Source organism: Sciurus carolinensis, chromosome 16, assembly GCF_902686445.1.
Source record: "Sciurus carolinensis chromosome 16, mSciCar1.2, whole genome shotgun sequence".
NCBI lineage: Eukaryota > Metazoa > Chordata > Mammalia > Rodentia > Sciuridae > Sciurus > Sciurus carolinensis.
Window position 1 is genome coordinate 15,561,790 of NC_062228.1, and position 14,983 is coordinate 15,576,772.

A 14,983-nucleotide genomic window follows, 5' to 3' on the forward strand; every position below is an offset into this window, starting at 1 on the left:
GTCTTTACGTGGTGAAAGCACATAAAGCAGAAAGGAAAAAACCAGAGGAAGTACGAACACTTCTCAAATGGCCCAGCAGAAAGGACAGGCTCAGAAAGAAAAGACTCTTGAATCAATGCAATGCTGTCCCTGGAACTCGACACCCCCACCCCTACAGCCCTCTTGGGCTGAATCTGCTTTCCAAAAATATTTTCTAGACAGCAGACATCAAGAGAAAAAGGAGTCTTTCTTTCTGAGGCATTCAGTTGCCACATATGGTACTACTCTGAATAGAGGCTTTATGAGGGAGGGTCCAACGACCACAGGCACAGGCGAGGGCAACGACCACAAACAGCAAGAACAGACGTGAGGATTTACAAGGCCAGGCAGCAGAGGCACCCTCGATAATTAAGATGGAGCTGCCATACATCCCACTGTCTCTTGAGCACTCACTAAGCACAAGGCACCATTTGTAACACTGTCCCTAACACACACACAGACACGTACACACATGCACACACACGTGCGCACACACATAAGACACACACACACACACACAGCTTCCTTGTTCCTTATTCTGTTCCGGGCTCAGCTGAGAAAAGCAAAGATTTAGGTTGGAGGCATGTGACAGTTTAACTCAACATCTCACACATCTGAGTCAGAACAGGGGCAAAGGTAGGAGTCTCCACCCCAGAGGAAGGATCCAGGACACAGCACTGCATCCCACTACTAGAGGTCCCAGACATGGGAGGCTGAACCCCAGTGGAAGCAGAGAGGAGCTCTCAGCCATCCCAAAACTCCATGGATACCATCCAAAGGGGCAGAAGCACATAGCCCATGGTTCTGGAGGAAAGTGCATCTCCACATTTACCAGGTAAACGCCATGTCCTCCCCAGGCCCACTAATGAATCACGTCTGCCACCCTCTGCATCATACGTACTTTTGCCCCCATTGTTCTTCAGGACATTGGAGAGGTTGACAGAGGCGGTGCCTAGCAGTTCATTTCTCAAAGTATGGCAGCTCCAGACCTTCAAATCTAAATGACTCTGGGCCGTGACATTCCTGGAAAACAAATACCTGATTCATCACATCCAAGCAAGTTCAGTCACTCCCAAAACTTGGAAGAAATCAGTTCAACCATATTGCTGACATCTTGGGGGACAAAACAGGAAGACACTCATACATACCCTTTCCCCCACAGCACTGAACCTGTAACCCTCTAGCTAATAATGAACACTCTGTGAGCTCAATGAGGTAGAAACACCTGGACAGAGGCACTCTGGGGACCAAGGGAAAGCGTCTTGAGGCTACCCTGGAGACCTGGACTCCCCACCCCTCGGAGCACCTCACTCTTCCCCCTCTTAGAGCATTCCAAAACAAGGACTTTCTCTTACAAAATGATGATCTCATTCCAGAGAAGCTCAGAGCTCCCAATGCGCTTCCCAGTTTTCTTGGTCTCGCTGGGGAGTCCATCCACCGCCACTTCCACGTAGGAGTTAATTCGAGGTTGACGATTATGCACCTTGGGCTTTGCTGACACCACTGGACGGGAAAGGGAGAGAAAGTCAAAGATGACTTAGAGGGCTCCCAGATGCCCCCCTGTGGCAGATGTTCTGGCTCTTTATGGCTGTTTTTAAAAAACGAAAATCTGTTTTGTTCTGATTCTAAAGAAATATGGGTAAATTTTTAAAATATGAAGCCTAAGGGGGAAAAAAAATCACTCCTATCCTGAAACCACTGAGAAAATTATCATTACCAATTTATCACTGGTAAATCTTCCAGACTTTTATTTCCCTAATTCTTTAAATATTCTTCTCTTCCCAAAACCTTTTTTTTTTCCCCTCTGCAGTGCTGAGGATCAAAAAACCCCATCGCCTCACACATGGGCAGGTGCTCTACCACTGACTTACAGCCCCCTAATCTATCCTAAATAGACTGTAATATAAACCCATTTTATGGATATGTTAACTGTTTCTTCATTGTTGAAAACATTGTGTTGAGCTTTTTACTCTGGAAAAACTACCAAAAATGCATATATTTGCATGTATCTCTGAGCATCCCTCAAAGGATATGGAAAAATTTTTAAAGTTCTTAAAACTGCTCACATCTTTCCTAAGGGGTAAACCATGAAGCCTCCCAGCAGGGCTATGTGAGTACATCCATTTCTCTGCCAAGCACTGAGTACCATTTTTTTCACTCTTTGCAAATGATACAGGTTTAAAAAAATAGTAATTTGAAGATAATAGCTAAGATTTAATAAGCACTTATTACAGACACTCTGGTATGCACACATCATTAAACTGAATCTTCACAACAAACCCATGAAGAAGAGAATATATCATCACCCACATTTTACCCAGGAGAAAATGGGCTTGAGAAGAAAGGTCACTGCCCAGGCTACACATGCATGGAACAAGGGGTCAGAAAGAACACCCAGCCAGTCTGACTCCACGCCATTCTGTGTGTCATCACCAGACTTTGCTTATCTGTCCTATTGCCATTCTAAAATTACTAGTGAGGCTGAATTTTTTCCATGTGCTGTTTGGCCATCTGCATTTCCTCTTCTGTTCATAGCCTTCATGTGGCAGCATTTCTGCTGTTCGTTTGGCACCAGCGAGCCAAAGACTCACAGAGCACAAAGCCAAGCAAGCGTCATTCCCAGGAGCACAAGTCTGCTAACAAGTATGACCCATGGTGGGAACTCCAGGTCACTAGGATGAAATGCCTTCCATCCTGTGCCCCAAAACGGAAGACACGATGATATTCCTCGCCCGTGATGGCAAGATTACCCTGGCCTGAACTCTCCTATGTGGAGAGGTAGCAAATCTTTCTCCCAGACATTTTGGAGAGTGGCAGTCCCTATAAAAGTCTACAATTTTACAAAGTTCAACTCAACCACTGGTTGTTTTTAGCTGTAACTCTTCCCCAGGCCCAAAAGGAGCAGCAAGGAGGAAGCCAAGAAACAAAAAATTAAAAGAACAAGCCCAGCCGTGGCTAAGATTCAGCAGCTACAAGGGGTACGAGGAACAAAGGTTTGCAGCACTGAGGTAGGATCCAGAGTAAAAACACACAGTACATTACACATGGACCAAGGTTAGCTGAGGCCACCTGGTGGTGACAGAGCAGCTCTGCGCTCCTTTAACAAACAAAAATAAGGCACTGGTTTAATATAATTAAGAGTCTTGAAATTTTGAGCTAAATAATCTTTCTGTTTTGTTTTGTTTCTTTTTGGTACTGGAAATTGAACCCAAGGGGATTTTACCACTGAACCATATCCGTAGTCCTTTTAATTTTTTTATTTTGAGAGAAGATCTCACCAAGTTGCTTAGGGCCTCGCTACATTGCTGAGGTCAGCCTTGAACTTGTGATCCTCCTGCTTTGCTTCAGCCTCCCAAGTTGCTGGGATGAGCAGGCATCCACCACTGCACCTGGCTGACGATCTCTTTAAAATCAACAAGTTTCAAGTCCTTTATTTCACAACCAACCAAGTTTCAGGAAAGTGAAATAACATACAAAATTACTGCCCTAGACAAAGGCAGAGCTAAGACTAGAACCAGCTTTTCCAACTCCCAGGCAATTCCTTCAACCCTACCCTGATGTGCCTTTTTCTATCCTCTAGCTTTTGTCCCCTAAGTTTTTTAAATTTTTGATAGAAATTTACAAGAAAAATACAAATAATTCTTACAAACCTTCTCTTAGAGTCACCCAATATTAACTGTTTCTATACCTGCCTTACAACTCCTTTCCCTTATCTCACTTGTGCACACTTTTTCCTGAAACTTTGTAAGCAGAAGTACCCCTTACTCCTTACTCCTAAATACTTCAGAGTGCATTTCCTAAGAACACGGACATTTTCTTTCTTTTTTTTTTTTAAGCCGGGGTATGCCAGGGATCGAACCTAGTGGTGCTTAACCACTGAGCCACATCCCCAACCTTTTTTTGTATTTTCACTGAGTTGCTTAGGACCTTGCAAAGTTGCTGAGACTGGCTTTGAACTTTTATTGAGGGGGATGGGGTACTGGGGATTGAACTCAGGGGCACAGGACCACTGAGTCACATCCCCAGTCCTATTTTGTATTTTATTTAGGGACAGGGTCTCACTGAGTTGCTTAGCACCTTGCTTTTGCTGAGGCTGGCTTTGAACTCACGATTCTCCTATCTCAGCCTCCTAAACTGCTGGGATTACAGGCATGCGCCACTGTGCCTGGCTAAGAACAAGGACATTTTCTAACATAACCAGTAGAACAATGACCAAACTCAGGAAACTTAACATTTTTTATGGTACCATTATTTACTCTATGAACTTTATTCAAATCATGCCAATTGTCCTATCAATGTCCAACATAGCAAAAAACAGGAAAAAATTTTTCTAGTCCAGGCCTTAATGTGGGATCACATGGTATTTTTAGTAGTTATTTGGAAGTTTCTAATCCACAGAAAAGTTCAAAGAATGGAATCAGTATTTGGCTACACTTCCCCAATTGTCACCATTTTGCCACATTTGCTTTGTTCTGTTTCTCTGTGTGTCTACATCAGCACTACCCAAAAGAACTTCCCCAGTCGTGGAAACATTCTACTGGTCCACGCATTTCCAGAACATGTGAAGCTACTGAGCGCTTGAAAGATAGCTGGTGCGATGGCTGTGAATTATAAATTTTACTTAATCTTAATTAAAATGTAAATAATTCTTTGTGGCTATAAAGGCTACCCTAATTGGACAGGTTATAGAAACATGACATCTATGTCCATGGGTATGTTTGGATGTATCTAGCCATACTTTCTTTGAAAGTAAGTCATAGACACATCATAGATCAGCTCTAAATATCTTCAGAATGCCAACTCCTAACAAGGACATTCTCCCATCTAACCGCAACACTATTATCATACCTAAAAAAATTTAATTAGTCACAGACTGGGGCTGGGACTCAGTGGTGGAGCGCTCGCCTAGCACATGTGAGGTCCTGGGTTCGATCCTCAGCACCACATAAAAGTAAAATAAAGTTCCTGAGTCTTTAGAGGACAGTGGGGGCTGGTGTAGTCTTTGTCTTTGGGAATGTGGCTGAAGATTATGGTCCTGACCAGGCCGGACATGATGGGTCTAGTCCACAGACAAAATGGACAGAATGATGGGGACTCTGTATCTAGAAAATAAAGGATCTGTGATTTGAGAAATGACACTCACCTGAGAGGTGCTTCTGGCCCTTCAGGGAAGAAGTGGTTGTAACGAAAGGTAAATAAAAATATAAACCATCAAAAAAATAAAATAAAGGTATTGTGTCCACCTACCACTAAAAAAAAATACATAAAATGTTTAAATTTAAAAAAATTAGTCACTCCTTCAGTCATATGACAGCCATGCCATGTCCAAATTTCCCCCAATTCTTCCAAGCATTTTTACTGCTGTTTTTCCCAATCCTGGATCCAATCAAGACACACAAATTATACTTGATTGTTATCTCCTTAATGTTTTAAAATCTATAATGCCCTCCCTTCTTTTCATGACAATGATTTTTTTCTGTGACAGGATTGAACTCAGGGTCTCACACATGCTAGCCAAGCAATCTACCACTGAGCTACAACTCCAGCACTCACTTTGGTGATTAAAGTCTTTGACTAGATGTTTTATAGCATATGCCAAAATTTGCATTTTTATGAGCCTTTGCTTTTTTGTTCATTTTGCTTATTTTGTAGTACCAGGGATGGAACCTGGGGCTTCGCACATGCTAAGCAAGTGTTCTACCACTGAGCCAAGTCCCAGTCCCTCACTGCAGACCCTGCATCAAGGACATTTCGTAGGTTTCATTTTGTACCTCCAATTGTACATTAGGTTATCCTCCTACTGAAGATGCCAAGTTTGGCTTGTTAGCTTGGAGTCTGTCAAGTCCTGCTTATACAAAGATACTTTTTCCCCCTCTGTAATTTATAGTTATTGGTGGGGTGATGTTTTGAATGTTTCTTGTTCTTAAAAGGCATGCCAAAATAGCCGGGTATGGTGGCACATGCCTGTAATCCCAGTTACCTGGGAGACTGAGGCAGGAAGATCACAAGTTCAAGGTCAGCACCTGCAACTTAACAAAACCCTGTCTCAAAATAAAAAATAAAAAGGGCTGGGGATGTCCCTCAGTGGTAGAGCACCCCTGGGTTCAATCCCCAGTACACACACACACACACACACACACACACACTCACAAAAGACTTGTCAGAATAAAAACCTCAAGATTTGAGCAAAGATGGGCCTGGGGCTGTAGATCAGTGGCAGAGCACTTGCCTAGCATGTGTGAGGCACTGGGTTCGATCCTTAGCACCACATAAAAATAAACAAATAAAATAAAGGCATTCTGTCCATCTACAACTACAAAAAAAATTTCAATGTTATTAAAAATTTTTTAAATATATATTTGAACAAGGTTATCTAGAAAGGTTATTAAATGTTTCATTAACTATAAATGCTAGCTTCTCATCTTCATTTAGCTTCTATTCAGTGGCAGAGAGAGCACCTGCTTAGTATGCTTGAGGTATGGGGCTCCATTCCCAGGACCACAAATACAAAAAAAAAAAAAAAAAAAAAAAAAAAAATCAAAAATTATACCCTCAGTTCTTAGAGGGTTGGGGGTATAGTTCAGTGGTAGAGCACTTGCCTAGCATGCGTAAAGCCCTGGGCTCAATCCCTAGCACTGCAAAAAAGAAAAAAAAAATACTGCCAGAAAGCCACCATGATAGAGTTTGGCCTACTGTCTTTCAAGAGGTTCCAAGTAGCCAGTTTTTGCTTTATTATGCTGTGATTTTTAATGTTCAATTGAGTTAAATATCAGACAAAATGATGGCTTATATTTAAGGGCTTTGATGTCTTTTATAAAGACCCTTAAGACTCCATGCTCACACTCATTATGGAGAAACACAAGGCAACAGGGGTGAACAGAGGGAACCACTTAGTAATGCCCCTCAGCTGCACTACTGGCTGGATCAATGAAATGGGAGTAAGAACCCCTGTTGCTCTTTATGTCGTCAGGTCTCTCTCCCACTGTTTTCCTGGATGGTACTACTGAATCCCTACTGAATGTACTTCCAAGTTAACTCTTTCCACACTTGTAAGAAAATCTGCCTTGAGGAAAGGCAACACAGAGACCTTTAGAAATCAGTGTATCCTGAATAACATGCCCTCAAAACAGGAACCTAGGAATGTCACCAGGTTCCATGAGCAGGCTTCTACTTTGACCTAGGCCTGCTAATTATTAGGGAAGGTAATAAAGGCTACAGACCCAAGACCAAAACCTTATCAGTGCATTATAACCCATTTCCCTATTCAAAGGGGCTACAGCAGGCGGGAGACTCCCAGAAAAATAGTTTCAATGTTTCAAGACACCACACACACACACACACACACACACACACTCAACTCAATAAGAAATAGGCAAAGAATACAAATAGACAAGCCACAAGAAAAGGAAACATAAATTGCCCTTGAATATGAGAAGATGCTAAACATCATTTATAATTAAAAAAGTACAAAATAAAACTACATTGAGAAAACTATCATTTCCCCCCAGTGCTGGGAATCAAACCCAGGGCCCTCAGAACATTCTAGGCAAGCACTGTAACACTGAACTACACCCCAAGCCCAAATCACAGCCTTTTACTAATAAAATTGACAAAAACATAAGTCTAACAACAGGGACTAGGGGTGTAGATCAGGGGCAGAGCACCCGCCTAACATGCCCTGGGTTTGACCCCCAGTACCACAAAACGAATAAACAGAAGTCCAACGACACCATGTGTTGGTAAAGCCGTGGGCAAACAGGCCCTCTTGCCCAGTGTTAAGAGTACTCCAAGAAAGGCAATCTGGTTCTCAAAATTGGGTGTGTCTTAGAAGGGACACAAAGAAACAGGTGACAGTAGTTTCCTCCAAGCAGGGTACTGAAGGAAACACGTTTGAACTATATGAATTATTAAACAAATGAATAACATTTACATCTCAAAAATTCTAAAGGAAAATATTGTCCAAGAAAAAATTTTTTTTGCCTCCCCACAACCATGCTGCAGGCCTGAGCTCAGGTACTGAGTGCCCCAGCCCATCCCAGGCACCTGCTCGGCCCTGACTCCCGCAGCACTCTGCTCTTCCATCCCCATCATAGACACTGAGTTCTCACGGTGGCCGGGGTCTCAACAGTGACCCAAACAGACCAAACTCCCTGTTCTCGCAGAGTCTACACTCTATTGAAGGAGACAGATGACAAATCAAATAAATGAAAATGTGTAGTATATTAAACAGTGACAAGGGCTGAGAAGAAAAATGTAAAGGAGGGAAGGAGACAGGTGTGAGGAAGTCGGGGAGGGAGGTGGCTATAGATCAGGAGATCAGGAGGCCTCATTGAAGAAGATAACATCTGAGTAAAGACCGTGAAAGTATAGAAGCAAACTAAAACCTAGAGAGGACAGTAAGTGCAAAGGCCCAGAGACAGAAGCCGGCCCAGTGTGTTCAATGAAGAGCCAGAAGCCCAGGTGGCTCCAGCAGAGCAACCGTGGAAGTTAAAACCCTTGGTGGGTTTGAGCGGACGTGTAACAAGATCCAGCTTATTTCAACAAGATCACTAGCTGATGTGTGACCCACGGACTGAAGGGGGACAAAGGACAGAAGGGGAGTGGTCAGGGGGCCACTGTCTTAACCCAGGGTAGAGATGATGGGACAGGAGGGATGCAGGAAAGTACTGAATAGTGAATGTATTTTGAAGATATTTTGAAGATGGAACCAACCAGATTTGTTAATGGGTTGAATACAAGAAAGAAAAACCAGGAACTGAGTTCCAAACATGTTAAATTTGGATATTTACCGAACATTTATTAAGTGGGGGTGACAGGTTGGCTACCAGATTTTGACATGACCTTTATCAGTGGCACTGAAAGCCATGAAGTTGTATGAGATTGCCTAAGGGTTGAACATAGACAGAAAAGAGCCCTGGGATGTGAAGGAATCACCACCATTTCACACCATTTTAGTTACTTTTTTTTCCCATCTTCGTCAAGTTATTTTCCTTTCTTTTTAAGAATTCTAGCTATGTGACAATCCTATAAGAATGATAGTGGGGCTGGAGTTGTGGCTCAGTGGTAGAGCACTTGCCTGGCATGTGTGAGACACTGAGCTCAATACTCAGCACTGCATATAAATAAATAAAAGATCCACTGACAACTAATATATATATATTTAAAAAAAAAAAGAATGAACAGTTACACTCAAAAGCTATTTCAGAAAATTAAACTCTCCAGATTATGATGTGGTATGCAGTTCTACCTCTTCTCCAGATTGGGATAGACCTCAAATGATAAAACACTTCACCCAAAGCCACTCACCTTTCAGAGTAAGCTGAGATTTCTCAAAAGGCAGGGCGACTCCTGCCCGGCTGGAGCTGGCAGATGCCATATCATCACCATGAAACTGCAAGATAAGCAGAGCAGTGGGTTTAGAGGCTATCTCAGAGGACTAAAGAACTGAACTAAATTTTTATATTTAAGTTTAAAGAGACAGAGACAAAAAAAAAAAAATACAAACATCTAAGCCACTGTGGCCATGCTACTTTCAGCTGTGTGGTCTGTCTTGTAAAGATTACTGAATGTGGAAAGGCCTGGGTGGCTAGGAAGGCGACAGGCCTGTTCCAGCCAAACCTGGAGGAGGCAGGATCTAACAGAACATTTCCAAAAAGAAAGTTCCCACTCAATAATAAAAGAACAACTAGTCTGATTTTCAAATGGGCAAAAGATCTGAATAGACATGTCTCCAAAGAAGATACCCCATGGCCAATAAATCCAAGAAGAGATGCTGACCATCCTTAGCCATTGGGTGTCCCTGTCACTCCATCTAGAAGCTGAAGTCCAACTGGCATTCTGAACAGATCTCTTACTCAAATAAGATTTTGGAATGCTGTCATTTGTCATTTGGAAAATATTGGTTCATTGAGCCATGCAGATATTCCAAATGTTGACACATTTAATTATACGGTATCAAAAAAAATCACATTTGTGAATGTCACCAATGATCTCATCAGATAAGCCTCCAACATTGGGAAGTTGTCAAGCTCTGGGTGTAGATGTAAGGATTCCAAAATTCTGATTTCCACTGAAGAACTCCTATTTTGGAACTGGCAGCAAATACTGCCAGTTGTTCTCCTGGATGCGTCAGGCTTGCTTCATTCACTTGGAGGAAAATGTCTGCCAAATTCCCAAATTTAGTAATTTTAGTTGTATCTTAGTTGTTTTCTGAAGAAAAAAATGGTATTTCATGAAAAACGCAACTATTTAAGCTCTCAATTCAAATAACTGCACAAGTGCTTATTCTCCATCAGCCTTTATGCTTCGGAGTAAGTAGCACTTGAGGCCTGTTCCCATTTCAACACACAATATTAAGAAGACATGTGCTCAAGAGTTAAGACTTAATCACAGTAATAGATTTTTACCACTTTACCAAGGACATTGGATTTTTTGGTTTTGTTTCTTCAGTGCTAGGATTGAACCTCAGGGTCTCAGGCACGTTAGGTGGGCGCTCTACCAGTGAGCTACATCTCCAGTTCTTATTTTTTGAGACAGAGTCTTTCTAAGAAGCCCAGGCTGCCCTCAAACTTGCAGTCCTCCTGCCTCAGGATCCCGAGTCACTGAGATTAAAGGCATGCATCACCTTACCAGGCAAGAACATTCTTACAGGAAACTGGCTGTATTCTTCTTACAAGTGTCCTGATAAGAAATACAATGAAAACAGCACACTCTGTCTCATACTGTGGTACCAACAGTTTTACTCACCTTTGCCTTTGCACCATCAGTGCAAATACAACTACAGTGAAAAGGTAAATAAAATATTAGTGTTATTATGAAAATAGTTTTGACCTTGCAAAATCCAAAGAGAGTCCAGGAGGCCTCGAGGTACCTGATAATCATGCTTGAAAACTACTGCTTTAAAAACACTGTCAAATTCCAGTCCTATTCAACATCCTTTATACCATCTTTCAATCTATTTTAGATTATTTAAAGTCCTATTTTAATGAATTGTTTGACCCTAAACATGGTTATTAACCCTCAATATTACTGTAAGAATGGAAGCCTTTTAAAATGAGAATTAAATGTATCTATAGCAAAGTGACATTGACCTTGTCACTCTTCACATCTTAGGTCAAACAATTTTATGCTTCATGATTTTGGCAAAACCAAACAAACAGAATCTTCCTTATTTATAAGATATATTCAGTTTACAAAAAGACATAATACTGCCTCATTCTTGACTCCCTTCGGCTGAATTTCTTTTGCAGAAGTAGTAAAATAATCAACTCTTTCAGTTAACCATCAGATTAGAAGTCTAACAATAGTGTTGGTGGGAGGTCTCATAGGTTTCTGGAGATTGTGCCAATTAGACGACACTCAGAAACTTCTGGAAGCACCGAAGGTGCCTATACAGAACCTGTCCCCAGGATTGCATTGGCAGGGGTTAGGAGTCTCCTATACAGGCAGAAGAAACAATGCTTTCAACAGCAAAAATCTGTAAACGAACCTAAGTGCCCATCAGTGGGGGAATGGACAAGTTGTGATAGAATTCTAAAATGCTACCTCACACTTGAAAGATGTGAATTTAATCCATATGGACAAATCCCAAACCACAAGAGAGAAGGGGGATCCAAGTGGCAGCCTCAGTACAGCATGATGCCATTGGCGTACACCTGAACTCACACCTGACAACCCTGCATGCTGCTGTGGGTACATACACAGGAAAATGCAGAGACACAGACAGGCAGGAGACACACCAGGCTGAGAACGGAAGTTCTCTCTGGGGTAGGGGAGCGGGGAGCAGGGGAACTGGAAAAAGGAGCGAGACCAGGGAGCTTCAATTGTAGCTGTAACATTTTATCTTTTAAAGAAAAAAGTTCTCAAGCAAATATGGCAAAATGTCCATATTCATTAAATCCAGATGGTGGCTTTTATGACTGTTTGTTATCTTAGTCTCTGAACCATTTGCATGTTTGATCTTTTTCATAATTGAATAATAATTTTAAGGGGGAAAAAGATTCTACCCTGAGTAGTAATGAAAGAAAGATTCATGATTATAAATGAAGCCCTGGGGCTTCTAGTAACAGGGGTTACAACACTAAAAGCTGGAAATCCATTATTTATAGATTTTAAAAATAAAAGAATATTTTAAAAATCTTTATATCTATTGGGACTCTTTCTTTCCTCAGGCAACTCAACTAAGGGTAGCTTTAACTGTGTTTAGCCTTTGGTCCTAACTCTTAGAGAATGAAATTCCAAGTCCCCACACGACTGTTAAGTGAGAAGAAGACCAAACCTCTTGATCTACAACTCATGGCCCCAAAACAAAATCAATTGGATAAATTCTAAAGAAGGCTCAGAAAGAACAAAGGCAACTGAGAAAGCAGGAGAAATGGGGTAGAGGATGCCGCCATGTTTTCTTTCTCCCATGTCTGTCATGATTACAGACCATCATTTATCAACAGTAGTTGAAGTTATTATGTGCAACTCCATGTGTACTTCCATGCCCTATTAGCCAGATACCACCTGGACATTACAAGGCAGGCTCTGTGAATTATAAAGCCTGTTCAGTCTCCATGTAAGGAAAATAACCATAACTAGGAAGGGAGACAGATTTTATGGTTTGGCTATGATATGTTCCCCAAAACTCATGAGAGATTATGCAGCAATGTTCAGAGGTGAAATGACCAAATTATGAGAGTTGTGATCTAATCAGAGAATTAATCCATCTGATGGATTAATCACTTGAAAGGCCTACTGTACTGGGTGGTAACTGTAGGCAGGTGGGGCAGGGCTGGAGGAAGTAGGTCATGGGGGTGTGTCGTTGAGGATTGTATCGTGCCACCCCCCCCATCCCATTTTGCTCCCTCTGCATCCTGATCAGGTTTTCCTCTACCACAACCTTCCACCATGATGCTCTGCCTCACCTTGGGCTCAGAGCAATGGAGTCAGCTGACCATGGACTAAACCGCTGAAAACGTGTGCCAAAATAAACTTTTCCTCCTCTAAGTTCTTGTCAGGTATTTTGATCACAGCAACAAAAAGCTAACTGACACAGATCTCAACCATGTCCAAGTAATTTCAACCTGTTCGCTTTTGTCTCAGGGTCTCATCTTAGACATGGTTCCTAGCATGGACAGCATTAGGCCTAAATCCCGACCATCTGCTACAGGAAGCTTGTGAAACTTGAGGCCAGAAATTGATTCTATACCCATTGCAGCAACACAAATAGATGAGTCTTTTTTTTTTTTTTTTTTTTTTTTTGCAGTGCTGGGGATTGAACCCAAGACCTTGTGCTTGCAAGGCAAGCACTCTACCAACTGAGCTATATCCCCAGCCCTTTTTTTTTTTCTTTTTGGTAATAGGGATCGAACAAGCTAGGCAAGCACTCTACCACTGAGCTACATCCCCAGTCCTACATGACTCCATTCTTATACTCAAGTAACATTTTCCCCTGAAAAGTATTTGTATCCAAGTCACTCCAAAGGAGGAGGGGGTATGAGTTAGCATAAGCCTGAGGTAAGCAAGTGAGGAAGCGGAACAATGTTTAAAATATAATCAAATGACCAGGTGTGGTGGCACACACCTGTAATCCCAGCAGCTCAGGAGGCTGAGGCAGGAGGATGGCAAGTTCAAGGTCAGCCTCAACAACTTCACAAGGCAACTTAGTGAGACCCTCTCTCTAAATAAAAAAAAAATTAAAAGGACTGGGGTTGTGGCTCAGTAAAGTACCTCTGGATTCAATCCCCAGTATCCCTGCCCAAAAAGAAAAAAAAAAAAAAAAAAAAGAATACGTGTGTGAATACACACACACACACACACACACACACACATAAATACGGAGAGACACAAAGAACTTGAAGAGTAATGGATTTAGTGAAAAACAGTTTTTAAAAAACTCAAAGAAAAACCTTGAAACAATTTCAGAACAGTAAGAAAACACTGCACACATGAAACAAGAAAACAATGTCATTTTTTTTAAAAGGAAGAAATATTCAGAGAATAAGAAAGTGGTCTTGGGAAGAACCCACTAAGAGCAGAAACAAAGTTGATAAAGTGAAGGCATGTGCTAAAAAAAGGAGGACATTCATCAAGAAATTGCAACTTTTTTTTCTAGAACTGATATACATTTCTAGACAGAAAATGCACAGCACAATGAATGAAAAAGGACCATACTGCACAAAGTCATGAAATTCCGGAGATGAGAATAAAAAAGACACAAGATTCCAGCAACATTTACGAAGAACAGCAACCGGAATGGCATGGAACTTCTAACAGTTACACTGAAGGCCACAATATGCAATATTTCCTAATTATAAGGTAAAATTATTTCCAATCTATAATTCTATAGCCAAGAAAACTATCCATCAAGGATGACAGGAAACAATACTTTCAGAACTGCGAAGTCTCAAAAGAGGGGGCTTTCTCGGGAAGCTAATGAAAGACCATTCCCAGGAGGAAATGAGAAAGATGGAGGTACCAAGTATTCACACGGGAGAAGCAGAAGGAATTCCTAAACCCCAGACAGTCCAGATTTGAGAATTTATAGATGTCATCTCTAAGAAGGAACATATTACAAGACGCATCTTACTTGCATTGAAAGAAGTATTTTGGCTCTATCAGAGTGTTTGAGGGAAATATTTAACTAATAAAAAAAGCAGTATAAGGTCAGGCTTAGAAGGCTGAGGCAGGAGGATCTCGAGTTCAAAGCCAGCCTCAGCAACTTAGCAAGGCCCTAAGCAACTCAGTGAGACCCTGTCTCTACATAAAAATAACCTAAAAAAGGGCTGAGGATGTGGATCACTAGTTGAGTGCTCCTGGATTCAATCCCCAATACAAAAAAAAAAAAAAAAAAAAAGAGCTATATAAAGAAGGAAATGTAATCCGAGTAAATTATATGGCTCAGCTGTGAACAGCATTTTATAATCATAATAGTATAAACAATTTAATCAAAAATTGTGAGATGAAAAAAAAATTGTGAGTT

General features: G+C 41.4%; 1 protein-coding gene across 2 annotated transcripts in view; it reads right to left on the reverse strand.

Moving 5' to 3' along the window:
* The window catches only part of Wwp2 (WW domain containing E3 ubiquitin protein ligase 2), a 133,248-nt gene that overhangs the window by 109,925 nt on the left and 8,340 nt on the right, over positions 1-14,983 (reverse strand). Inside the window, exons 2-4 of one of the 2 annotated variants that reach the window (XM_047528030.1) lie at positions 9,325-9,409; positions 1,374-1,521; positions 920-1,041 (exon numbers count right to left, since the gene is read on the reverse strand). In XM_047528030.1, the coding sequence (XP_047383986.1) occupies positions 920-1,041; positions 1,374-1,521; positions 9,325-9,394 (340 nt within the window). In that variant the 5' untranslated portion in view covers positions 9,395-9,409. Of the gene's footprint in view, positions 1-919; positions 1,042-1,373; positions 1,522-9,324; positions 9,410-14,983 lie in introns of those variants that run through there. The other variant, XM_047528031.1, reaches the window with a different exon arrangement.